At 45.5% G+C, this 27,633-nt stretch overlaps 1 protein-coding gene across 8 annotated transcripts in view; it reads right to left on the bottom strand.

Moving 5' to 3' along the window:
- The window catches only part of LOC146869330 (RNA helicase MOV-10-like), a 614,726-nt gene that overhangs the window by 205,893 nt on the left and 381,200 nt on the right, over positions 1 to 27,633 (bottom strand). For 7 of the 8 annotated variants that reach the window (XM_085650280.1, XM_085650264.1, XM_085650271.1 and 4 more), the window contains one exon: positions 13,661 to 13,822. The exons of the other annotated variant lie outside the window; for it this stretch is intronic. In XM_085650280.1, the coding sequence (XP_085506406.1) occupies positions 13,661 to 13,822 (162 nt within the window). The remainder of the gene's footprint in view (positions 1 to 13,660; positions 13,823 to 27,633) is intronic. 8 annotated transcript variants of the gene reach the window in all.

Genomic DNA, 27,633 nt, shown 5'->3' with positions numbered 1-27,633 from the left:
AAGGGCATAACCCACAGACCACAACCCTAGAAGAAGCACAGACAACCTCGGAAGCAGACCTGTGGAGAGTGGAGTAGACAGACCTTTTCCTACCCCCAAAGGCATGTACCCTGTGGAAGTCCTACATGAAGAAGTCAACCGGAGGGGCCCCTTCCACGTATCCTGCAGGGGGGGCCCCCTCAAGTTTCGTTACACCACTTGAGCGAGCAATAGCCATAGCAATAAACAGGAGCCCTATCTCTGCTCTATTTCTTTTATTCGCTTCTATGCTGTCTAATAGCTCTAAAATGAATAACATGGGAGTGATTAAAACCGGGAAATCTAAGACCTTAGTTAAAAAGTTCCTGCACGAAAATTTACATTTTTGGGCATATGAAGAACATGTGTAAAGAATCAGCTGCAGCTAGATCACATCTATTGAATGTTCCTTCTCTTCGCCCTTTCGCCCATTTAGCTACTTTTGCTGGAGAATAATATAGATCAAAAGCTGACATACAGTGTTGGCTTGACTTCTAAGACTCCCTGTTAATAACACTTGATTTGCTAGCTTCAAGGAATCCTCGCAGTATTTATTGAATCCTCCCCCAACATATTTTCCCAATTCCTATTCTGCACTTCCAAATCATCCGGGACAGATTGAATTACATTTTGATAGATCTTCCCTATCCTGGACTTATTCCTCAATAACTCCACATAGGGAATGCTTTCTGATATTCCCTTTATCCTGTTCTCGTTACTGCTTAGAAAGCTTCTCATCTGTAGGAATTTAAAAAAATCCCTTTTATCCACCCCAAACCTTTCCTGCAGATCCATGAATGACATAAGCTGACCTTCCCTGCATAGATCACCACGTCACTAATTCCTTTTTCCCTCCATCTAAAAGTGATTTGATCCTGAAAAAACGTTGGGAGTAAGCCCGGCACAGAAAATGGAGTATATATCAATTTTGGGATCTTTAGCTTCCGTTGCACTTGTCTCCATACCACATAAGCAGCTCTTAAGATTTCAAATTTAGTTTTTTATAATAACTCGGTTCAAGAATCTTGACCAAGCACCCTTTAACTCCCGCCCCAGTCCTATTTCATATATTGTCGGTCTGGCTTCCCCTGAAATTTGTGCTTTATCCCCCACTAAAAGAATGCCCATATGTTGCAAAATTGCCGCCTAATAATAAAGGAAAACGCCCATCCTCTCCAGCTTGTTTTGGGAGGGTCATCCATTTAGCCGCTCTCCTTGGTGTGCGGTACCCCAATAAGAATCTCTGACAAATCCTATCAATCTTTGTTTGCTAAGGTAGATGAGGGAAATTGTAGCGGAACTGTTCTAAAAATGTATAAAGACTTTGGGAGGACCGACATTTTGATGACATTGCTGTGACTGCACAAAGAGGTGGAGATGATCTAACTTCTCCAATTTTTAACTCCTATTATCTATTATTGTGGAGTAATATTTATATCAGGTATTTTTTCTATTGTAGCTGTAATTCTTACCCCTAGGTAAATTGCCTCCTGGACAACCGGGAGATCCAGCGTTTGAACAGGTCCAGAACATAAAATTTGCGTTTTCTAGATATTTAATTTATAACCTGAGAAGGTTCAAAACTGTTCTGCCAGCAGCTTTACCTCTGCAATTGCCGAAATAACATCTGTTGTAAGAACCGCGATGTCATCAGCATACGCAAGTGCCCTATAATTAATATCATCAATTTTAACCGCCTTAATATTGATGTCCAGCTCCAATGTCCAGCTCCAATTTTTGTAAAAAAAGGATCCAAATAGAGGGCAAAAAGCAGAGGTGAGCATGGACAGCCCTGCCTTGTCCCTCTGTCAATATTAAAGTCCCTTGGGTTTTGGCCCGATATACGGATTGCAGCCTTTGGAGAGAGATATATATAGTGTTCTTATCGCCTGAATAAACTCTCCACAGAATTCCTTCCATTGTAAGGCATAACACAGATATCGCCAGGAAACCCTGTTGAACGCTTTCTCGGCGTCCAACAGGGCTAACCCCAGCGGTGATTCCGTGGCCTGCGCTCGATCTAATAGAGCTATAACCCGGCGCACATGATCTGTTGTATCCCTTCCAGGGATAAATCCATGCTGATGAGACGATACTAGAGGGGTAATAACCTTACCTAATCTAGTTGCAAGTATCTTAGAATAGATTTTGCTATCGCAGTTTATGAGTGAGATAGGCCGATATGATGCTGGTATTAGATCAGATTTCCCCCTTTTTTTTTTTTCTTTTAATACTATTATAGCCGTCTTTTGCCATGAATCCGGAGAATATCCCCCTTGAGCATTTCGGAATATCTGCAGAATCTCCTGCTGACAAGATTTAAAGAATGTCCTATAAAACTCAAGGGGAATACCATCGGGCCAGTGGTCTTACCAAAGGCTAGAGAATTTAGAGAAGTTTTTAATTCTTGCAAAGTAATTGGTGATGCAAGAGTTTCATTTTGTGTATCTGTAACCCTCTTTGTTTCTAGATCTTTAAGAAAGGCTGCCTCGGGTTCTCCATCTACTAAAGTCCGTCCCTCTCAGTATATAATTGTTCATAGTAGTCTTTAAAAACATTTAATATTTCTGTTGGGGATTCTTGAGTCTGTCCTGATTGATCTTTGATTTTGATAATTCTACTTGCTACCTCACGTTGCTGCAGGCGTTTTGCTAAGATCCGGCCAGTGTTCTCCCCTAATTCATACTGGTCATCCCTATAATGTACATATTTAGCCGCTACCTCTGAGCCAAAGTGCTGATGTATTTTAGCCTTGATAATTGAAATTTCCTGCTGGCACTCCTCCTTATTAAGCCCTTTGCTAACACTTCTCGTGAGCTCAAGTTCCGCCACTTCTAACTGTTTGAACCATTTCCCCATTTGATTCTGCAGAGCTTTCTGTCGGGAAATGGAGAAGCTTAAGGTCTCGCCTCTGATCCCTGCCTTGAATGTATCCCATACTGTAGTATCGGCAGATTAATCTCTGTTTATATTAAAGAATTCAACAATCCATTTAGTCATGTGGTCTTTGTAAAGTGGATTGCACAAAAGTTTTCTATCAAAATTTCAGGGCCTTTGAATCCTAGTATGCCCAGACAGAAGAACTTCAACTACCAAGTGTTGTGATCAGACGTTGTTCTTGGGTAGATTTCCAATTTAATTATTTTAACTGATTGGTCAGAGATAAAAAAAATAATCCAATTGGACTAACTTATTATGGGGAGCAGAGTAGAAGTTAAATCCTGGATCCATTGACCTATGCTCAAACCAGATGTCTATCAGGCCTTGTTCCCTTACTAAACTTTGCAGAGCTTTATAAACTTTTACTTTCCTGCCCTGATATGGCAAGTCAGTGTTAAGTTACTAGCCAAGTGAATGTTAAAATCACAGCAGAGGATCAAGGGGTGTGGCCATAGGGCAAGTTCTATTCTTAAGAAATGTAATATGTCAGGATCATCTAGATTAGATTCATAAATGGAACATACTGCAATAGGGTCACTGCCAGCTATTCGTTCATATTCCACTATAGCCCACCGTCCCATCTTATCTTCCTTAACTCTCTTACAGATACCCACGCTGTATTTTGCAAGGATTGTTACCCCCATTGTTGTTGTTCCCTGCCGAGAGCATGCTAAGATGTTAAACCCCAAGTCTCGTAGCCACCCACGCTTGTTCCAAGGTATATGAGTTTCTTGCAGGCAAGCTACTTCAATCTGCATATATCGTAGGTATTTAGCCAGTATACCTCTTTTTACCCCGATCATTAAGGCCACAGACATTTAAAGAACAAATTTGGATTTTACCCATTATCCTTATAGTGAAAAGACTCAAATCCTGACTCTCCAAAAGTAACATTACATTATTAAAATGTATACAAATTATTTCAGTCTTCCTTAAGCATATGTACATATTATGACATGTAACAATCAAACATTGTCTTAACCTTTGCTTTCCCCCCCAACCCCCTCCATCCCCCTGCCCCTGAACCTCCCTTCCCTGCCCCCCCACTATCACCCCCCCCTTGTGTCCCACCTCTCTTCACTAACGGCTAGACTAACCAGGTCCTGTGATGAAAAGGGAGCCCTCCCTCGTACCCGCTCCATTTAGGAAAACAGAAAAAAACACCCAAAGTCAAAAAAAGCCCACCAATGCCTCCTCTCCAGAAATTGCCAAACAGTAAATGTATCTCTTTTCCCCATGTGAAAGGGCTTACTCAAGGGATTGTAAAAATTCCTTAGCCTGAATTTCTGATGAAAAAAAATGGGGGATTTCCCTCCAAATTACTTTAAGTTTGGCCGGATTCAGTATAAACGCATGCGCTCCCTTATTCTGGAATGGCTGTATTAGCTGACGAACTCGGCAGCTGCGTTCTACTGTTGTATGGCAATAATCGGGCCTTACAAAAAAAGTTTGACCATTAAAGGATCACTGTCGATCTGGGCGGGCAAGATCATATATTGCCTGGCGGAGAAGAAAATTCCCCACAAAAAACAAAATAGCTCGAGGTTTATTCCCTGCTGATGCGGAGGATTTCCTCTGTTTAAATGGAAATCTATGAGCACGTTCTATCTCTTGCACCCAGTTCCAATTCCCCAGCTCAGGCAATGCTCCTTTTAAAAGATCGACCATAAACTTTAGAGCGTCACCCCCCTCAATCCCCTCTGGGACGCCAAGGACGCTCAAGTTATTGAGTCTCACCCGATTCTCGAATTCCTCCAATTTCCAGCGAGTGTCCGACATTTGATTCTCCAGTGACACGGTCATCTCCTTATGGGTTGAGGCTTCGTTTCCAACGCATTAACTCTGCTTTCTACTTCCTCATTTCTCCCCAGAAAATCAGAGCTGGTCTTTGATATCTTCTGGATTGCCCCTTGCATCTTCCTGCACGCTGTCTGAACCCTCCGACTCTCAATGTGCGTTTCGTCTTTATGCGCCATGATACTTTGGTATATGGAGTCAAGCGAGGCAGACTCGGCTTCACCTGACTTGCTTCCAGCTAGGGGGGTGTTCCTTCTAATTCTGGGGAGACAGTAGTCCCATAGAAGGCCTCAAGTTTTCTTTTCCTTTTTACTGCCTCTGTTGTAAAGATTCCTTCCCTTTTTAACTGTGCCAGCGTCAGCTGGGGTTTCCCCTTGCCCCTTGTTGGACTCACTGAAATCCGATAACTGACCCTGGCTGTCTGAGTTAGACCAGTCTGTGATAACGATTGGGAGAAAAACGTATCCGCAGCTTCCACCTCCTCTCCACGATCGTTAGCAGTCTCTTCCTTTGGCCCCTCCTGTATAGCACTAGGACCAGCTAATTGAGATGTTTCATTGCCTGCCATTGCCAGTTCGTCATCATTCTTTTGCTCAGGTATTTCCCCTTTACCATCAAGGCACTCTGAGACCTGCCCCTCTCCACTAGGAGAAATTAAGGTTTGGCTCACCTCACAGTCCAAAGGTGATTGTATCCCGGGCAAAGCGTCTTCCATCTGGTGTAGACTGCTGGATCCAGTGCCTTGCGAATGTGGAGCTAAGCTTGTGGGGGACGGCTGGTCTTGCATCTGTGCAATTTTTTTATTAGAGACTTTGTCTAAATCCGTCACACTGGTGCGAGGGGGGGGGGGTTCTTGAAAAATTTCAGCCAGATGCCTTCTGTTTCGCCTGGTGGGGGTCTTTTCGCTGAGGACCCCTGGTCTGCTTTTAATATGGGCTTCTTGGCTATCGCTCCTGCCTCCCCACTGATTTTTGTTTTTTACTGGAGACATTGCCTGAACTGGAGCCTGATTAATGCTGCTCCCAGTCAGGGCAGCTCCGGTGACAAAAAGCAGCACCGGCCAAGCAGTGCAGGTCGGAATCCATGAAATGAGAACCGTCCGAAGCGAAAGGACACCTACAATCCTCACGGAGCGTTTTGCGCAGCCTACTGCAGCAACCACTTCTCCCCAGAGCATACTGTAGGTGGACTGGAAAACACGATACGGAGTGGTCGAGCTGGAGGGCTCCCAACAGCCGCGATTAGACAGCCGCCATCTTGCCGCAATGTTAATTTCCCATAAAAAAGGGTTTTAAATTACAATTCCATAGACAAAATCTACACTCCCATCTGCTCCCAACTGAAAGTTATCATGTATTAAAGTATTAAATGTAATGAGTTAACCCAATGTTATCCTATGGGACAGGTAGGCCACAGGGTATTGGAAGAATCATTTAGGAGTATTTTACTGCCAGGGCATGTAAAACTTATAAGTACATGTCTAACTTTTTTTTAAATCACTGCACCCAGCCCTATGGGCTATTTAGGGCTCATCTTAGGGGTGACTTCAATGTATTAAAAAGGAAGGTTTTGGCCTGGCAAGAGGTTTACCTTGCCAGGTTGAAATGGCAGTTTAAAACTGCACACAGGCTACAGTGGCAGCCCTGAGACATATTTAAAGGTCTACTTAAGTGTGTGCCACAATAAGTGATGCAGGCCTATTAGTAGGATTTAATTTACAGGACCCGGGTACATGTACTACCAGGGGCGTAGCTTGGTCAGTGAAGTGTGGGGTGGAGGGGGAGAGCTTCAGATTTTCCAACAATCATGCTGGCATATAATATTGAAATACATTATATGACAAGCAGGATACATGAGAGAAGCTCAAGAGGCAGAGGAAAGGAAGATGAATGCAATTGGTAGGCATACAATGTGAGAGAAAACACAATGTTCTGTAAAATATCCAACATTTTTAAGGACTTTTTAACTAGATGGAGAGATTGTGTGTGCATTTTTGGCTGTGTGAATGTAAAACTTCCAGGTGAATTTTGACAGACCTCACCATACCCGACTGAAAGCACCTTTACACAATTACTTCTCAGAAAATACATTTATTTGTGAGGTGATAACACCCCAACACCTCCACCTGGAGCTATGCCCTTGTGTAGTACCACTTTACCAGGGACTTACAAGTAAATTAAATATGCCAATTGGGTGTAAGCCAACTTTACCATGTTAAAAGGAGATAGCTCAAGCACTTTCACACTGGTTAGCAGTGGTAAAGTGTGCAGAGTCCCAAGGGCAGCAAAAACAGGAGAATGAAAGGCAAAAAACAGGAGAAAAACCACACCAAGAATGCCAGGTCCAACATGGGGATTTGTGCAGGATAGTTGGCTGGAGGCAGTTAATGTGTGTATGTTCAAATCAAACGTAACGTTCAAACATGGCTTGTCAAGACCAAGTATTTCTTCCATTTCACTAGCCACATGCATACATTTCCAGGAAGGCCAGTCATTTAAAAAAGTCATTTTCAAAACACAATTTAGGGCAATGAGGATCCCATCTACAGGCATAAGGAAAAACACAGAGCTCTAACGTGGCTACAAAGTAGACTATGGAACTTTAAAAATAAAAAAATAAAGTAGCATCTCCCTTTGTATCAATTTCCTGACCTCCCTAAACTAAGAGTACCTAGAGACCAATTCAGTTTGTCATACGACAGAGGCAAAAATATCCACCCACTTCCATCTGAAACAGATTTGCTCACTCCATTCTGTACAGAGGTTCACATACAGGCACTGAGATTAAGTTTTACACTGTGACTCTTCTGTGTAACTTGGCGTACTTTTGTAAGGGGGGAAAGTCATTTTAGCACAATTGTCTTCCTCATGCTAGTTGTGGATTTCCGATCTGCACAGTTTCAAAGAAAACAATAGAGCACTTTAAGTGTCCGAGAATTAAAAAAGGAATATGCTCCTTACCAGTATGCATCTGTTCTTGGCATGTAGAGCTGCAGATCTACACACTGTGCATAGATCGCCATCTGGTGTTGGGCCCGGAGTGTCTGCACTTGTTTTTGTCTTGGAAAGTCTTTGGAAGTCACGAGGTATTTGACTCCTCCTTTGGATCATAGAGCGCATGGGCATCGGCTCCATCCTCAGATTGTTTTTCGCCAGCAGGGAAATGATGGAGCTTAGTAAGAAAACAGGAAACATGCCCATGTGTGGTGTATCTAAGTAAGATAATACTGGAACAGATATAGGGAGGCGGGTGGGCGTGTGTAGATTTGCAGCTCTACATCCCAAGAACAGATGCATACTGGTAAGTAGCATATTCCGCTCGAGGCATATGAGCTGCAGATTACACACTGTGCATAGATTGTAAAGCAGTATCCCGTCCTAGCGGCGACCACCAGTATCTGTTGCAGTAGTTTGAAATTTTGTTTTGAGTACAGCCTGGCCCATACTAGCCTGTTGTTTAGTTTGCACATCAACACAATAGTGTTTTGTGAATGTGTGCGGTGTAGACCATGTAGCTGCTCTGCAGATATCACCTAAAGGAATGTTCCCTAAAAATGCCAATGAAGCCCCTATCTTTCATGTAGAGTGGGCTTTAGGAGGAACAGATAATGTACGTTTTGCTTTGTGGTAACAAATCTGTATGCATTTGACAATCCACCTAGCTATTCCATATTTTGATATGGGGTTGCCTTTGTGTGGTAGTGAGAAAGACACGAATAGTTGTTTGGTCTTACGAAAAGGTTTTACTCTCTCTCTGTAGTATAGTAGTGCTCTTTTGACATCTAAGGTGTGAAGAGCTCTTTCTGCGACTGTTTGTGGCTGCGAGAAGAATACAGGCAGCTCTACAGATTGATTGAGGTGGAAGGGAGAAATGACTTTAGGGAGGAATTTTGGATTAGTGCGGAGAACAACTTTATTAAGATGTATCTGCAGAAAGCGTTCTTGAATGGTTAGTGCTTGTAGTTCACTAACTCTTCGTAGAGAAGTAATGGCTACAAGGAAAGCAGTTTTCCATGTTAAGAATTGTAGCTCACATTTACGTAGAGGTTCAAATGGAGGCTCCATTAGTCTTGTTAGAACGATGTTTACATTCTACACAGGGGAAGGTGGTACTCTGAGGGGAATTATTCTTTTGAGTCCTTCCATAAAGGTTTTTATGGCAGGTACTCTGAAAAGTGAGAGATGCTGTCTATTTTGTAGATAGGCTGCAATAGCAGCAAGATGCAGTCTGATAGATGTATAGGCTAGGTTGCATCTTTGGAGGTGTAGTAAGTAGCCTATGATGTGTTGGATAGACACATCTAGGGGATTAGGGTTATTGATATGGCAGTATATGACAAACCTTTTCCACTTGGCTGCATAGCATGCTCTAGTGGTAGGCCGTCTAGCTTCTTTGATGACGTTCATACAGTCAGGAGGAAGGTTAAGGTAACCGAATTCTAGGACTTCAGGAGCCAGATCGCTAGGTTGAGCTGAGTTGGGTCAGGGTGTTGGATCTCTCCATGGTTCTGGGTTAAGAGGCGTGGAGAGGTGTCGTTTTTGGTGCGGAACTACTGAGAGTTCCAGCAGTGTGGTGTACCATGGCTGTCTGGCCCAAGTTGGAGCAACTAGGATGAGCGTTAAGGAGTGTTGCTGTAGTTTGCGCACCACCAGTGGAATGTGTAGGAGAGGCAGAAAAGCATACGCAAATCTGCCTGACCAATTCATCCATATCGCATTGCCTTTGGACAATGGGTGAGGATACCTGGCGGCGAAGTTTGGGCATTTGGCGTTTTGTTGGGTGGCGAAGAGGTCCATCTGTGGTTGCCCCCACATCTGAAAAAACGGTTGAAGAACTTGTGGATGAAGTTCCCACTCGTGGATTTGTTGTGTTGGACGGCTCAAGAGATCGGCTATTGTGTTTTGGACTCCTGGGACATGTTGGGCTAGGAGAAAAATGTTCTGAGGTATAGCCCACCTCCATATGCTCTGTGCGAGCTGGGAGCTGCAGAGAGTGTGTCCCGCCTTGTTTTTGGATATAAAACATGGCTGTCATGTTGTCGGTGCGGACTAAGACAGTCTTGCCCGATATTTGTTTTCGAAATGCTTTAAAGGCTATGAATATGGCTAGTAACTCCAGGTGGTTGATGTGGAGTAACTTTTGTTGAGGTGTCCACCTGCCCTGCATGGTGTGATGTAGTAGGGGAGCTCCCCAGCCGGAGAGCGATGCGTCCGCTGTCATGACTATTTGAGGAACCGGCTCGAGGAACGGTTGCCCTTTGGAAAGGTTCTTGGTGTTCCACCACTGCAGAGAGCGATGGGTATGACCGTCTACCAACACCAGATCTGTTAGCAGACCTTGAGCCTGGTTCCATTGGCGTGCTAAGCACTCTTGGAGAGGACGCATCTGGAGTCTTGCATGAGGCACTATGGATATGCAAGAGGCCATCATCCCGATGAGTTGCATGAACACTCGAGCTGGAAGAGAGTGTTGGGGTTGGAATTTGGTGAGAAGAGCTTGTATGCTGGTTATCCTGGCGGTTCTGGGATAGGCCAGCACCCTTGAGGTGTCTATTGTGGCACCGAGGTATTGTTGCGTGTGGGACGTTTGCAGCTGGGACTTGGCGTTGTTTATTGTGAACCCCAGGTCGTGAAGTTGTTGAATAGTGGCGTGAGTGTGTTGTACACACTGCTTGTATGAGCTGGCTTTTATGAGCCAGTCGTCCAGATATGGGAAGACATGGATGTGTTGTCTTCTTAGGTGTGCTGCCATCACCGCTAGGCACTTGGTAAACACTCTTGGTGCTGTGGTGACTGCGAATGGGAGTACTTTGAATTGATCGTGCGGACCGTCCACTACAGATCTTAGATATTTTCTGTGAGCGCTGTGAATGGGAATGTGGAAATAGGCATCCTTGAGGTCTAGAGTAGCAAGGAAATCGCCCTGGGAAAGCAGAGGGAGGTCCTGCTGGAGTGTGACCATATTGAAGTGGTCTGAGTGTATGTATAGGTTTAGGGGTCTGAGGTCTAAAATAGGCCTTAGAGATCCGTCCTTCTATGGTATGAGAAAATAGAGAGAGTAAACTCCCTTGTTTTGTTGTTGCAGGGGAACTGGTTCTATTGCACTTTTTTGTAGGAGGGAGATTACCTCCTGCTTTATCAGTAACAAATGTTCTTGTGACATTGGACGGTGTTTGAGTGGTATGGTTGGGGGGGTAGATGTTAGTTCGAGACAGTAGCCTGATTGAATGATTTGGTGGACCCATTTGTCTGAAGTGATGTTTATCCAGGCAGGGAGAAATTGGTGGAGTTTTCCCCCGACTGGAGTGGAATGGTCGGGGGGAAGTGGAGGGAAGTCATGGGGTAGGTGTAGAGGCAGAGCAGGAGTTGTTGTTTTTGCCTCTGCCTTTGCTGTTATTCCCCCTGTAACCACCCTTTTGGTATCCTCTGGTAAAGGTGGATTGTGCGGGAGCTTTGTAAGAGGTGGAGGAGCTATCAGAGGAGTAGCCTCGATGTGTGCTTCTGAATGATGAGCGACGAAAGGACCGTCCGGTAGTTTGCGATTGCAAGGCTCCCATAGATTTGGCGGTGTCTGTATCCTTCTTCATTTTCTCAAGGGATACGTCTACATTGGGATCAAATAGGTGTTGCTCATCAAAAGGCTGATTGAGTATAGAACTCTGTACTTCGGGTTTAAAACCTGATATACGTAACCAGGCATGCCTGCGCAAAAGAACACTGGTGTTTATTGCCCTTGAGGCGGTATCAGCTACATCTAGGGCACATCGGATGGAGGTGTTGATGATGGTTTTACCCTCCTGGATGAGTTCATTGGCCCGGTTTTTATATTCGTCAGGGAGGTGCTGCATTTTGGACTCAAGTTCGTCATAATGTGCCCTGTCATACCTGGCTAGGAGAGCTTGTGTATTAGCAATGCGCCAAATATTTGCAGCCTGTGATGCTGTGCGTTTGACAGAGGCGTCTAGGAGTTTTGATTCCTTGTATGGTGGTGGTGCGTCACCTGAAGTTTGGCAATTTGCTCTCTTTCGGTCATTAGAGACAACTAGGGAATCTAGTGGTGCGGGGCCCTTAATGTATACTGGGTCAGCTTTATATTTCTTTTCTATACGTGGGTTGATGACACGAGCCCTGACGGGGTCTTTAAAGATCTGATGCGTGCTTAATGACCCCTTTAAGCATGGGTAGTGTTGAGGTGGACCTTTGTGTGGTATCAAAGGTGTCCATAGGAAAATCCTCCTCTACTGGTCTGTATGCAGGGCCACCCCATGGTATTGCGCAGCTCTGTGGAGGATCTGGTTGAATCCGATATTGTCCTCTTGGGGGAGGAGTTATGGAGGCCTGGAGGGATAAATGTCATCCTGTGGGGTGTAAGGGACATCTGGGACACTGTAATCATCCCATCGGTCAGGGGAGCCAGTAGGGGTAGGGACCCCAAGGGGTTGATCGTCCGCACCTCCCCCTGCACTATCTGAGGTGTTATCATCATCTATTGGGGTTGGTGATGGTGTGGGAGAGTGATGTGGTGGAGGAGGAGGAGGAGGAAGAGAAGTCTCTCTTCTTTGGTGGCGGTGCAGGCGCAGGCATTTCTAGTGGTCTTTTCTTGATGCTGAGCATTAAATGACCAGTCTTAGGATCCTTCATTAAAGTCTTTTGGGTAGGATCTGGATGAAACAGTTCATCTGTGGAAGACAGATCCTTCGGAGTAGAGGGCTTTGGTGCCGTTAGTTTTTTGGGCATCGACTCGGTAGCAGTTCGAGGCTTGGAACCGTGTAGTTTTGAAGTGTCTTTATCACTTGGAACCGGTTGCTGTTTTTTTGGTTCCGAGGTCTTTGGTTTGGAAGAATCGGAGCCTTTTGGTGGGCATTTTTTAGTCTGCTCCGAGGGTGTGGTCAGTGCCGAGGAACTGGTGCTAGGCTTCGACGCCGAGTGCTTCGATGTGGGAGCAGCGGTCGGCGTTGATGAGGTCGAAGATGCCTTTTTCTTCGGTGCCGGAGTTGGCTTGTCGGTACCGAGGGTAGGCGGACTAGAGCCCAAGTCGCCTAAAGGCTTAGTAGGCTTCTTTATCGGGCCCGAAGGCGGGGCATGGGAAGCAGTGTCTCAGCGTGCACCTGGGCCTGAAGGTGGAGGTGGTACCGAAGCCTTTTTCGACAGTGTCGAGGGGGGGTGTGGGTCGGGGTCGATGTCTGTACTCACGGCCCATTGAGCTGGAGTGATGTCTTCGACGTCGGAATTGTCTGCTTCGGAGGCGCTGATGATTGCTTCCTCGACTCGACCCTGCTCCGGAACATCGACGCCCTCTTAAAAAGATGTCATCGGGGATCGAAGATGACGAGCGTGCCATTGTTCTTCGAGCTAGTCGGTCCCGGATGGTCTTTTTGGAGCGGAAGGAGGCACAAGCTGGACAGTCTCCAGCCTCGTGCTCCGGTGAGAGGCAGAGGTTGCACAACTCATGTAGGTCGGTGTGGGGAAACTTCAACCCACATCGAGGACACTTTTTAAATGGTGCGCTTTCCATGAGCCGGAGATGAGGCCCAGGTAGGCCCGAAGGCCTTTGTCGACGACCGGAATCGAAGACTTCGAAGTTGAAGGGTCGCGTGTGATTGGAAAACGCGATCGAAACAATACCGTCGAGAAGGGAAGGATTGCGCGTCGAAAAACAACGTTTACAGTTCCGAACTGGAACACAAGAACACATCCAAGCCCGATGGCGGAAAAAAACAATCTGAGGATGGAGCTGATGCCCATGCGCACTATGATCCAAAGGAGGCGTCACATACCTCGTGACTTCCAAAGACTTTCCAAGACAAAAACAAGTGCAGACATTCGGGCCCAAAACCAGATGGCGATCTATGCACAGAGTGTAATCTGCAGCTCATACGCCTCGAACACTATTTTCTGATGCGTACCTTAATCACCTCTGGGATAAGGCGGAAGTCTCTGCTGCTCGCATTTATCCTGTACAATTCCCTCTTGTCTCGGTGTTTCAAAAGGCGCTCACACAGCAGGTCAGCTGCACTGTTAGAGGGTGCACACGCAAGGACATGTGATGTAGGAATGCGTTCCAAAACCTGGATAAAAGATCAATGGAGATCAAAAGCCAAAACGGAAAAACACTTTAGCCAAGACAGCCATAGAATTACATACTCCACACTTCTGAAAATAATATGGACACATGGATTCATCTTTCGCAGGACTTGTGTATAGTGCTTTATAATAAATGTGCTAACACTGAGCAGGCCAGGTTGAGAATGAATATCTAAACTGGTTGCTTGGTCACGGTTAAGCTTCAAAGAAGATATCAAGGATATGCCGATCTGGCATGGTGTGTGGCAGAGAACTCCACAGATAATCAAAACAGTCATAAACATGGGCATTGCCCATTATTGTATTCAGGCAGCTTCCTTAACCGATATGTTCCTTGCATTAGGGCTGAAGATGACCGGACTGGTATACTGGGAAGGTTGGTGGAAATACCCAGCACACATGGAATATTTGTTGAGGCCATGAAAGATCCAGAACAGACTGCTCATTACAAAATACCATACAAATCTAGGGGATTTTTAAAGAATTTTAAATATAATGCAGAGAATTAAAACTAAATAAAGCAAATGACAGAGCACAATACTGAAAGAAAATTAATCATCAATTTCCAGTAATGTGTCAAGACCAAATTAAAGACCTCTTACCACAAGAGAACACCACTTACTCTAAGGATGCTAATTTAAGTTCAGAATTAACCATTTTCAAATTTTACATGCTTTTTAAGCCGCACAGCACTGGTCACGTTGCATGACAATGCTGTTTGATAATTCAGCCATTTTATTGAGCATATAATGACTGTGGTTCAACTTTCAATTTCAACACTAAAATAATTCTTTAAACTTTACTCCACACATCAAAAGAAATGGACAGCCATTGAAAAAGCACAACTTAACTGCTAAGTCAATATAGATCATATTTATAACATGCATCAAATAGATATTTAAAATCATAGTCTGCAATACCACGGAGTCTACAATAAGTTTCTAATCGCTGCTTATGTTCTACCGACTTGTATCACGTGCTAGTTACCAAGGAGGGTATATACGTGCCCTGGAAGGGAAGACCTGAGACAAGAGTAGACTAGTTGAAAAGCCAGGTTTTCAGCTTGCTTCTGAATTTAAGTTGGGTTTGGGGGGTAAGAAGCTGGTTGTTCTGAAGGGGAGCTTGTTCTAGGTCTTGGGGGCGATGGGGAAGAAGGTGCGTTCTCCCATTTTAGTTTGTCAGATGTGTGTGAGGAGCTGGCCAGCCAATTTGAGTTGCTTGGTGTGGAAGTTGAAGTGGTAGTTGAACTAGGCAGGGCCTATGTTATGGAGTAACTTGTAGAAGAGCGAGAGTAGTTTGATGGTGGTGCATTTCTTGATGGGGAGCCAGTGGAGGTCCTTAAGGTGTTTGGAGATTTGGGCTCATGAAGGAAGGTTGAGTACGAGTCTAGCAGCCACGCTTTGAGCTACTTGGTCGGTTGGAGTGCTTGACTGAGAGGCCAACATAAAGGGCGTTGCTGTAGTGTAGTCTGTTGGTGATGAGAGCCTGAGTTACTGTCCTGAAAGTATCAAGTGGGAGCCTTTTAGGGATTTTTCTGAGCATTTTGAGTTTACGGAAGCATGCTACTGCTATCATGTTGACTTGGCTGGCCATGCAGATTTGACTTCCATTTAGGATACCCAGGTTCCTAGCAGCATTGGTGGGGATAGCTGGTGGTCCACAGGAATAGGGCCACCGGACAGGGGTCCATAGAGAGGTGTGCTTGGAAGCACCACTTCTGATTTGCAATCACTGAGCTTGAGGCAGCTTCTTTTCATGCAGTCTGCCATGTCAGACATGCATGCTACGAAGTTTGATTGCGAGGTAGGCATGTCTTCCTAGAGGAGGAGTAGAAGTTGTGTTATCTGCTTTAAGAGATGATGTGGAGTCCGTGTGATTGAATAATGGAAGCAAGTGGAGTCTTGTAGACAATAAAGAGGTGGGGCGGCTCAGGGAAGAATCTTGTTTAAATCCACAGATCAGCTTGGTGGCGTCAGACTGGAAAGGGGCAAGGCTGACCATTGGAGCACATGCAGAAATGAATGAGCAGGCCCGGTGAAGGGCAGGGCCACAGTTCCAGCCTCAGGGTATTTGGATGAGGATTGAGTGCAAGACTGTCAAAGGCTGCTTTTAGTGATACTAACTGTGAGAAGTTGGCCTGGCATATGCTGGTCACTAGTTATAGTGGCCACCTTGCACCAGTCCAATTCGACTCTTATGGTAGATAGGTTTAAGACAACCTTTTAAAGAAAGCTATCCTAGTGGTAGCTGTGGAGAGCAGCCTTCAGGCTAAGTCTCAGAGGAAGGCAGCTTGTTTTACTTTATAATCTCTTGAATTACCAAATGAAAGGACACAACACAGGTATATATATCAAATATATATGTATTTATTTCTAGGCACACTCTACTAATCTCTTTATGAGATTAGAAGCCAGGAACACATTCAAATATCAACGTTTCACAATAAGTTAAGCACAAATATGGCTGGGGCCCTAGGGGCGTACCAGACCAAATACTAAACAAGCATTTACAATGCAACGGTCTCGGCATTGTTAAAGTTAGAGCTATTGGCATTGCTCAATGCTCATGACATTATTTTTGTTTATGTTTTTGTTTTGAAAACATTTAAAGAAACGGCATTGTTATTTACAATGTCAATCGCTTAATCACTCTCAAATGCGAGACCTATTGCATTTGCAGCCACACACAAAGCCACCCACACACATAGAGCCACCCACAGAGCCACTCACATAGACCAACCCACACACAAATAGAGCCACCCACAGAGCCACCTACACACACACATGCAGAAGCCCACTGACCTATTTACATTATGTGCACTTTGTGATCTGCATGGTACATGTTCTTTGCTGCAGGCACATTAACCCTATGTGCTACCTTTCCAGGAGTCAAAACTTCCACTAGACAAAACTCTGATCTCTCTCTAGGAAGAACATTAAACCCCTGAGTCATCATGACATTTTTATTGTTGCTGAAAATTGCTGGAGGCCAGGAAGGAGGCAGCAAGCGCTTTTAAAAGCTTAATTTACTTGCAAACATAATGTCTCCACCCAAAGTCAGCGCCCGGTCACACTGGTTGCACTGCCCTAGAGCTGGCCCTTCTCAAGGGTCCTGTGACCTCAGTGACAGAGTCACTGTTGTTCTTGGCTGTGCTGCTTCATAGGCCTGCTAGCAAGACTGGAGGTGAACTTCAGTATGGATTGTGGTGGACAAACCTTGAAGGTTAACCCAGACTTGCCAGTGCTAGGGTCCACCTGCTGGTGCTTAGACACCAGCGCTTCTAAGGTCTTGCGAAGCCTTCTAAGGTCTAGCATGGGATTGTGCTCTCACTGGAGAGTCGTCTGGTGGACTGGTTATTAAGGCTGAACCTGGTTCCCCAGTTCCAAATTCAGCAGCTCTGGCCATAGTGCCACATCGTCTCCCCCACTGAACACCATACTGTCCCACTGAGAAAAACTCACACTGCCTTCAACTACGACCCACACTTTACAGTAAATTATTCTCTTTTTCCGCCAAAAATACTACGAGGTGAATTATTGCTGCATTTGAGGCTGCTGTGCGCCTGGATGTGGTGCTGAAGTTAATACCTTGCTACAGTCGGGAAGATGTGTATCGTTGAACTGCAATGTGATGAACACACGAACAGCCACTTCATCCACTGCAGACACATATACTAAGTGTGCATTTGACCACTAACCTAACTTCCAAGCATTATGACGCCACATTTCAGATATCACTTGTTAAGATTTGGCGAGATGTGTGCTTTAGAGGATTTTTTCTTATTCCCCTAGCGGTTGTGACCCGTGTGTGGTTGGGAGCTGGGGAGGCAGTGAAGAAAGGTCATTGTGTGCTTAATGCCCTATACCGGCAGCATTTCACAGGCGTCGGTGATTCATTACCTTGGTGGGCCTGGAGTACTGGGTGAGGGAATCGGTAGTTAGACAGCAAGCCAGTTTGGTGTCCATATTTGGGTGGCCGCAGTCAAGGCAAGTTTAACTGTACCCGTGTAGGTCTCCCAGCTAAGATGTCCTGAGAGGAATACTATTTTCTTCATACAGTGCGTGCCATACAGCTTTTAGTTTTTTCACCAACTTTAATAACATACTTTAGGATTACCCTATGTTCCTGTTCCTAAGGTCCTTGTTTTATGGCCTAAAACAAAAGCCAGAAACAAGCTGTGGTGTTTTACGCCTGTGGTATGCAGAGGGCATAGATGTTAGTGCGGGCGGAAGACACATTGACCTACTGAGCCAATTTAGCCATCTGCAGAATATATTGTACCATAGGTGACGCAAAGTGAATAATCTTGAGGCTTCAATATGTTTTATCTATTCTGGTTCATTTCAAGCTATTGACAACTGGGGCTGAATTATTTGGTTGCTTTAATTCTGAAGAAAAGAGGGGGTATGCTGTTCCTATGGAGGGAGAGGAGATGGGGGTCCTTGTTTTTGTTGTTTTAACTCTGTCCTGAGTCTACGGTACCAAAGTGGTACCAGGGCATAACCAGAACCGAGCCCCGAGGGGTGGCAAAGAGTGAACTGGGGTAGAAGCAGTGTCCTAGTCACGTCGCGTTCGGTTCCATTTTCTATACAATAAATGTTTTCATGTGGTTCCTTTTTTGAGCATTTCATTACAGCCCTGGGGAGAAATGGGGGTTTTCAGTTCCTTCAAGTTAACCCCTCCCACATTTACAGAGATACTAGCGCATGTAGGGCAGACGGTAATTTTCGTAGCAACGCTGTCTTCCTCAGCCCAAAACCTTCGAAAGGACGCGTGCGTCACACGCAACTGTAAAAAGGCCTTGGAAGACGTCGGTACACAATGGCTCTGAGGAGGAAGTAAATTAGATGAGTAAAAAATAAACACTATTCCGGCGACGGCGCTTAGAGAGTTAAATAAAAGTGGCAAACAAGCAGTTACATGTATTCCTTTTGGTGCTGGTGCGCCGCTTTTCTTAAACAGACGAGCAAACTATATAGACCACATGGTACTATAGGGCAAGATAACTAAGCAGAATTTAAACAATGAGGTTAAAACAGGAACCAAAACACTGTCGCGCGGACGCTGGCCGTGTTCCACCGCGATTTTAGGTGATCACATATTTTAGGTTTGTGAACAACTCCGTTGTTGGCCACCAGCATTGCTGCTGAGATAGTAGAATCCTGAAAGCAATACAGAGTGGAGGAGTGATCCTAGAAGTGGAAGGCACGATACGAACCAGAGGGAGCGAATTTGAGGGATGGCACGGGAGTAACTGTAGAAAATATGTGTTCAAATAAACGTTGAATGCCAGAAGCAGCATACCTAATTAGACAAAACAGAGCTTGTGTTTAAATACTACTTGGACAAACTAAGAGTACCTGAGCTCTGAGAAGAAGACTGGCGTAACGGCCAGAGCAGCCGACCTTAAAACTGGGTAACCAGGCTCGAGGCTCGGCGTCGGTCCACCATTCTGTGATTCTGGGAAAATCACTTAATCGCCCCGTGCCTACAAAAATGAATGTGTCCTTGTGTAGTGTAACTGTGATGATGCAAAAGTGCTCCAGTACCTTGGAATCGAGTTCGCGTTAAAAAAAAAACTGCAAAAATAAAGACTGGAGAACAAAGTACACTGGGGCATCGGGGAAACTGACAGGACAAACAGAACTGCCCGTCTAAACTTATCGCGTCATATACCCTGCGTAATCCTCAATTCTCATCCTCAACGTCGTCTTTACATGCATGTTTCTCCTCCAGTATTTCGAAAAGTATTTTTTAAAATGTATTTAAAACAGTACTGTAACGTTTTGAAGGTGCATTTTGAATGAATGAATTTATACTGAGCATTTACATAGTTTATTTTAGCCTTGCACCTCCTTGACTGTTTTTTTTTCACCCTCTTGCCCTTACTTTCTCCTGTTCATGTTACTGTACATTAATGCTGGCTGAGCACTTGGTAAACCGTCTGATCTGTAATGAAACGTACACACTGTTTTTGTCTGGGTATTATTGCACAGGAGGCAGCCTGCTGGGCTCTTCGTTGCCCTTATAATTTTCCTTTCCTACTTCCTCCACAGCAATCTTACGGGGATTTGGGTCGGCCGATCTGGCTGCAGGTCGCAGAGTCCGCTTACAGGTTAGAGTGACATGCCTGCGCACGCTTCTCCGGGCCGGCGCGCTGTAACATTATCTCCTCAGACGGGTGCAGACGGGCCGAGATGCCGCCCATTGATCAGGCGGGAGGGGAAGCGCGCCGGAACGCCCCTGGCTCCAGGCTGTCTTCAGGGCACAGCTCCCGTAATCACAGAGGCCTTGTAGGGCTCGGGGTAATTATACGAGATGCCGCCGATACACACCAGAAATCTGAGGGAGCGAAGAATGAGGAAGCGGAGATCAAAGAGATAGTGCCTAAAAAAATAGAAACAGAAGCACGTCTTCGTTTCCAACTTGCTGGCTTCGTAGAGTTTGCTGTTTAGTGGAATGCATAGTCTAGACTGTATTGTTGCGGTTTACCTGAGGCTTCATTAACCAACACAGGTCCCAGCGTTAAAATATTGTCTCGGTTTTGTTTTCTCAAAGTAACGTGCTACGGGTGTCTGTGTACAAGCATTAACAAGGGCATCTGAAGGGCCCCTGGAGGGACCGTGTTTAGACCGAGGAGCAGGGGATGATGCCATGAACACCACCGCCTTTCTCCGAGGCGAAGCAGAAATGCCTCGGAGAAAGGCAGCAGCGTTTCCGAATTCGGGGGCGTGTTTTTCTTTTCTCTCCTCTTGCCATTGGCTGGAGGAGATATTGAGAAAAGTAGCAAAAAACACGCTCCCGAATCCGAAAAGGACGGGGCCTGTTCGGAGAGACAAACCTCTTCTCCAATGGCTGGCCAGCATTCAAGAGGCCAGCCAATGGAGAAGAGGGGAGAAGAGGGGCGGGTTCAAGCCCCTCTTCTCCAAGTCATTAAATCTCACAAGCGAGACTGCGCAAGCGCAGCCTTCGCTAGCTGAGACCTAAAAAGAGGTTTTGGAAAGTCGACTTGCAGAATGACAAGGCTTAGGGCCTGTAGAATCGCTGGGGCGTCATGACTGCAGTGATAGCAGGTTAGTAACAGACCCACGGGAGACGCATGCAGTGTGAGAACACAGCCGCGGGTTCCCTATTGATTACAATGGAGCAAGTCGCGGTTTGATTTTTAAAGTTTTAGGGTACTTCTAGGAAGTCTACAAGCAAGCCACTTACAAGGTAAGTAATTCGAGGGCCAACACACACTAGGGCACTTGAGTGCACGAGTTACCTCACCCAGGGCAGCCGGGTGTATAGGTGTCTTTTGGTGTCGGGTCGCGTCGCTGTTTTCTATGGAGACCAAAGAAGACTTGCTGCTAGCGGCGACTGAAGAAGTGTCCGGTGGAATCCAAGGTTGGATTCAAGATGTAGAAGACCTGAAAATTGAAGGGACAGTGTTCACAGTCACTTGCCAGTGACCCGGGGCCAGGAAAATGGATGCCCACGGATGTCTGGTGATTTCAGGTGATCAAGGGTGTTTTGACTCTTCGCTCACGAGGTCCAGGAGGTATCGACGATGACCAGCAGCTAGATTCGGAGTGTTCCACGACGTCTGCAGCTGACTGCGGTGTCGGCAACCGGATTGTAGCCAACAAGCCTTGGCAACAGCAAGTCTCGTGTGGTGTGAAGAAAGTCGATGGTGCAGACCAGCAAGGTCTGAGGGACTCACCCAGCGAGGGTGAGTGAGGGCAGGCCTGGAGCAACCAGGGGAGCCCTTTTAGTTGATAAAGTCTTCGGGGGACCCACAAGCCAACAGGCAAGGGATCGCAAAGACGCCTCTTGAGGAAATGCTTCACAGGAGCCCACGGTCACTCGGGACGGGGTAGGCCGCTGATTGTTGCTGCAAAACCTGCTGGAGGCTTGAGCCACAGATGGTCCAAAGCACAAGTTCGTAGAACGTCGTGAAGGGGTTGCACTCAACAATAGTGCACGGTCCCCAGGTATTGCGGTTCCTCGTCACTCGTGGGGTCCACTCGCCTCAGCTCTGCTGGGGACTCACAATGGCCGTCGAGAAGTCAGGAAATCCACCTCCGGGGCTGCAGGGACATCGGGCTCCGGCGGGAGCGGGAAAGTTTGCGACTGTTGATTAGAGTTTCAGGTGCCTGCCAAGCAGGGGAGTCACTCCTTGACTCCAAGGGATATTCTTCTGTCTTCCAAAGGTAGTGGAACGTCGAAGGGCCAGGATTCTTCTTGTAAAGCGTCGTCCACGTTATCTAACTTGCAATGGCAAGGTGTTCCTATTTTATAGTAAAAGAAAGGGAGGGACTAGCTCTATGACCACTCCTCTAGGAGGGTCATGGGGGTGGGTGGTTACACCCACTTCCCTTTGTCCAGTTTCGTGCCAGAGCAGGGGCTGGTAGCCCCTTTTTAGCTGGCATATGCACAGAGGAGCCTACTGCTCCCCCAGTGCAGAACTTCAAAGCACTCTAAGAGTGCACCCATCCAGCTCCAATACATTAAATCCTGTCTGGAAGGTGGTGACACCTCCCTGTGACAGGATGCCTATTGTTGGGCCACCTCCACTGCGAGTTTCAGTCAGCAGCAGGAGGAGGGAAGCCCAGTGTCTGTGCTGGTGGCATCCATTTTGTGATGCCAGGGCTCTTTCAGATTTCTACCATGTTACCACAGTAGGTACATGTCATCCCCTCTAGAAGGGTGGGATCATACTCCCACACCAGTTACTGGTGTGGGGGTATGATTCCAAGATGTTTGACACCAAACACGACATGTTTTGATGCAGTCATTCAAAAGTTAGCATTAACCAGGAGGTTATAATGCACTTAAGAGTATATGGTTTAACCACATCCTCAAACAGCCACAGGGAATAGACCCTGCCAGCTGCAGAGGGGCCCTGCTCAGGCAGAGGCACCCCCTCACTTTGTAAACCAAGCACCCTGCCCTCAGGATTGATAGGGCCTGCCATAGGGGTGACTGATAGGTTTATGTGTGTGTGTATGGTGAGATATAGGAACCTATACCTCTGTGAGGAGTGCTAACACTACCTCACCCAGGCTGCAGTAGCAGGCCTGAGGTGTCAGATTTAGTCTGCTTCCCAGGGGTGGCATAATACATGCTTCAGCCCCTGGTAGGCTTGTGAAGTGCCTATGCCCTTGGTACCTAAGGTACCATATACTAGGGGCTCATACGGCACCACAGTAACCAATCACTAGTGCATCTAATATGCCCTCCAAGTCGTTTAGAGAGAACAGAGAGACTGGGGCCCTGATTAGCAGGGACCAAGCCAGACTAGCCAGAAACCAGTGTATACATCAGAAAAAAAGTGAGGGCAACATAAGTGCAGATCCTACTCTCCTACACTAACTGATCAAGATAGCTGTGTTTTTTGTTAAACCACACCTGGAGGAATTGGAGGTTTGTGCTCTTGCTTTTGGCTGTTAGTTCATAAACCATTGCCCGTTTTCTTGATCTTCCTTATCCCACTAAAAATTTATTTTTGTAAAGATTTCTAACATCTTGTTAATTTTTTAGTACACAAGAAGAGCATCATGATGATGTTGCAGGCCTATATAGTTCTATCATAGTGTAAAATTGGAAATTAGATTTTTACCAATCCCTGTTGAAAGTTCTCGGGTTGGGCAAATCAACAGCTAGATACGCAACACAGAGGTTGAACTGCAAGACAAACATACAGTCTCCTTTCAGGCCTCTTTGTATAGGTCTTCGAGGATAATGTCATGAGCAAATAATCTATATTTGCACCCAGGCTTTAGTGTGTAGCTGCTGGATGGCTCGTGTTTGAGTTCCTTATGGCTGCTGCCCATACTGCACTTTTCAGGTAACTATCAAGGGTTTTTGCCTGTTTGAAGGATTTTTACAGCTCTAATGTTTAGGATTGATTTATTCAGCACTGACTAGTCTTCATCTTGTAGATTAAGTCTCCTTCATGTACGAGATTCCTTACAGAAACGTTTCCTAGTTACTACAAGTGCTGACGTTTGGGATTTGGCAACGGGGACACCTTGTGGTTTTCCATGAGATTTTGCATTGCAGTTCTTTCATTCTGCCTTATTTCAGATTTTTGCTAATTGGGCAGATTCAGGAAGTAGTGCAACACATTTCTATTACATCTCGTAAGATGTTCGCTTAATATTTCACATCAACATTGATTGATCTCATAATTCTCTTATGTGAAGTATCTGTAAAATACCCTTTTTTCATAGAGGATGCAGCAGTGACCCCTTCCATGAAGCCAGTAATATAGCAATAGTGAAACAAATAGTCGACTGAGCCATCTAGACCAATAAGAAGGAAAATGCTACTTACCAGTATGCATCTGTTCTTGGCATGTAGAGCTGCAGATCCGCACACTTTGCATTAGATCGCCATCTGGTGTAGAGCTCGTATACTTGCACCTTGTTGTTGTCTTGGAAGAAGTTTATAGTAGATAGGTGACTCCTCCCTTGGAATATAGTGCGCATGGGCATGGACTCCATCCTCAGATTGTTTTTCGCCATGATAGGAAATGATGGAGTTAGTAGAAAAGAAAAAGATGTCCATGTGTGTATCTCCAAATAAGATAGTACTGGAACAGATACAGGTCCCGGGGAGGTGGGTGGGTGTGTGCGGATCTGCAGCTCTACATGCCAAGAACAGATGCATACTGGTAAGTAGCATTTTCCGTTCAAGGCATATGAGCTGCAGATCGCACACTTTGTATAGACTGTACAGCAGTGTCTCCCCTAGCGGTGGTCACCTGTATCAGTTGCAGTAGTTTGAAAGAGTGTTAAGAACAGTTTGGCCTACAGAAGCTTGTTGCAGGGCCTGCACGTCAACACAATAGTGTTTAGTGAAGGTGTGTGTGTGGTAGACCATGTTTCTGCCTTACAAATGTCTTCTAGGGGTATGTTGTCTAAGAATGCCATGGAAGCCCCTAGTTTGCATGTGGAATGCGCTCTAGGGGGAATAGTTAACGTGCGTTTAGCCTTGTGGTAGCATATTTGGATACATTTAACAATCCACCTTGCAATCCCAGCTTTGGAGATGGGGTTACCTTTATGAGGTGGAGAGAAGGCTACAAACAATTGTTCTGTTTTCCGAAAGGATTTAGTCCTGTCAATGTAATAAAGTAGTGCTCTTTTGGGTCATTGTAATCACCCTAATCGTCTTGTGGTGTGTCCTGTGGATCCGTGAACGGGTCATTAGGGTCTCCCCCTAAGTCATCGTCCTCATCATCGTGTGGTGGTGGTGGTGTATGTGGTGGAGAGGTTACAGGCAGAGGTGGTGTAACAGGTTTAGGGGGAGAAATGGGATTAGAAGGAAGGACAGGAGAAGAAGGTGGTATGGGTGAAGTGGCACAGTCCTTCACAGGCACTGGTGGGATGTGTGCTGTGTCTAGCTTCCTCTTCTTGCATGGCACAGTTGTGACATGTCCTGTTTTGGGATGAATGTAGATCTTTTTCTGTTTGGGATCGACAGGATCCGGATGAAAAATTTCTCTTGGCTGTTTCGGCGCCGATTTGTTCAGTTCAGAGCGAAGCTGAGGTTTCTGCTCCTTGGCCTTAGGAGGTGTGGTAGAATCCTTTGGCTTGGTTTTCAGTTCCGAGGGTTTTGGTCTTGAAGCCGAAGGGTGGTCTTTAGGCTTGGAAGTGTCCGGAGCCGGTTTGTCTATCGGCCTCAGGGTGTTCGGGCCGGTTTGTCTTTTGGCATCGAAGCGTTCGGAGCCGATTTTGGAGCAGAGTGTTCTTTTGGCTTTGGTACCGAAAGCGCCTGTGGGACTATTACATGCGGTTTGCTTGGTCCCGAGCTACCGGAAGGCTGGTCTTTTTTTCTTCGGAGCCGGGCCCGGGGCTTCTGAAGTGTGTTTTCGGTCAAGACTGGGGCCAACAGGCGAAGTCTTGACCAGTGCCTTCTGTTTAGGTGGTGGGGCTGGGGCAGTTGTACCCACTCGTTGACCAGGAGTGATGGGGTCGTATGAGTCTTCTGCCTCTGACACGATTTCCAGGTCTTCAGAATCTTCCTCAGGGATATCTGGGCCTTCGTCGGCGATGTCCACTGGTTCCGGAGTGGATCTCTGCGCCATGATGTGTCGTCGGGCCCTACGATCTGAGATAGTCTTTTTCGATCAAAAAGAGGAGCAGGCTTGGCAGTTGGACTCGTCGTGTTCTGGCGAGAGGCACAGGTTACAGACCTTGTGATGGTCAGTGTGTGGGAACTTCGCTCCACACTGGGGGCATTTTTTTAACGGCATCCTTTCCATGAGCCATAGGCCTTTACGGCGATGATCGGCCCAGCGTCCCGCGTCGTTGACTGGAATCGATGATAGGCGCGTCGAAGATTTAGACGTTCGAAGCCAATTCCAAAGAGTTAGAGAAAAGTTTTGCGTATCGAAAATGTTTAAAATGGAGTTTCGAACTGGTGCGCAAAAGTTGCATCCAAACCCAATGGCGGAAAAAAACAATATGAGGATGGAGTCGATGCCCATGCGCACGATCGTCCAAGGGAGGAGTCACCTATCTCATGACTACAAAGACTTCTTCCAAGACAACAACAAGGTGCAAGCATCCAAGCCCAACACCAGATGGCGATCTAATGCAAAGTGTGCGATCTGCAGCTCATATGCCACAAACATGTAATTTAAATAAGGCAGCACATTTGGGCCCAGCGTTCTATCTAAGCGCAGCTTCATAATGACCTCACTCACATTCTTACTTTTCAACTTAAACACTGATATTTTCCTGTAACCTGCATGATAATGCAGTTCGTCTTTATCTATAGTGAAATCTAATTTTTTTTATATAAAGTTGCCAGACTTTATATAAAAACGGCTTTATGATTGGGGATAACTTCTAGCCTCTTACCACTTAGCTGTCCAAATGTCGGTTTGGATGTTTTTAAAAAAGTTTTATAATTCAAAGCTATTATTAATTTAGCATGATTGCATGACATTTCTGGCATTTTTCTCCTGCCTTAAGATTTTACTGAACCAGGTATTATGTCTTAAGATTTCATCACTGCTCAACAAACATCTCCGGGTTCTCTTGGGAGGACAGAATTTCTAGAAAAGGTTTTACTTAATGATGTCCAAATCAAATTAGATGGTATATCTATTGCCTCGATAAGCGAAGAGACCATTGATTTCGTTTTGACTGAGAGTTTCCATGCTTCAAAATTATTACTTATAGAGGTAGACCACTTATTTAGTTTCTTCTGAGACCAGTCGATACTTCGACCTGTAGTGCCTGGGTCGATAACGTTTGGCTATCAGAATTTAATATAAAACTTTGAGAAAAACGGTCACTCTCTACTAGCCTTTGATGACTGGAAGTTTTCTCTATAGAACAGAATAATCTTAATGACACTAAAGAATCTTTGCAGGCGCCAGAGATGTGCTCATTTAATTGGGTAATCAGTTCTAGGTCTTCAATTTAGGGCTTCCAGAAAACTGTGAAGGATTCCAAGCAATTAAAAATCCAGTATCTCCTTTATTTAGAAAGGTGAAGTACTGAGTAGTTCCTCAGATAAACGATGGTCATCAAAGTAAAAAAAAAATTATATGCTGTTTAAAGACACCAATTCTATTCAGTGAGGTGTCCGTGTATGCCAAGTGTAATTTATGAACAACATCAAGATTTTGATTCACTCGGTCGTTTGTGGCCCAAAGCAAAAATATCATAGCTGTACTCGTCCCAAGTAAATGGAAAAAGTAAATGTATGCAAGAGACTAAAATCACAAGTACAAAGAGGTTAATCAGTAACTAGTAAGATAGAACTATTTGATAAAAATAATGCTAAGCCCCCA

Source organism: Triturus cristatus, chromosome 1_1, assembly GCF_964204655.1.
Source record: "Triturus cristatus chromosome 1_1, aTriCri1.1, whole genome shotgun sequence".
Taxonomy (NCBI): Eukaryota; Metazoa; Chordata; class Amphibia; order Caudata; family Salamandridae; genus Triturus; species Triturus cristatus.
This window is presented reverse-complemented; position numbering and strand designations above follow the sequence as displayed.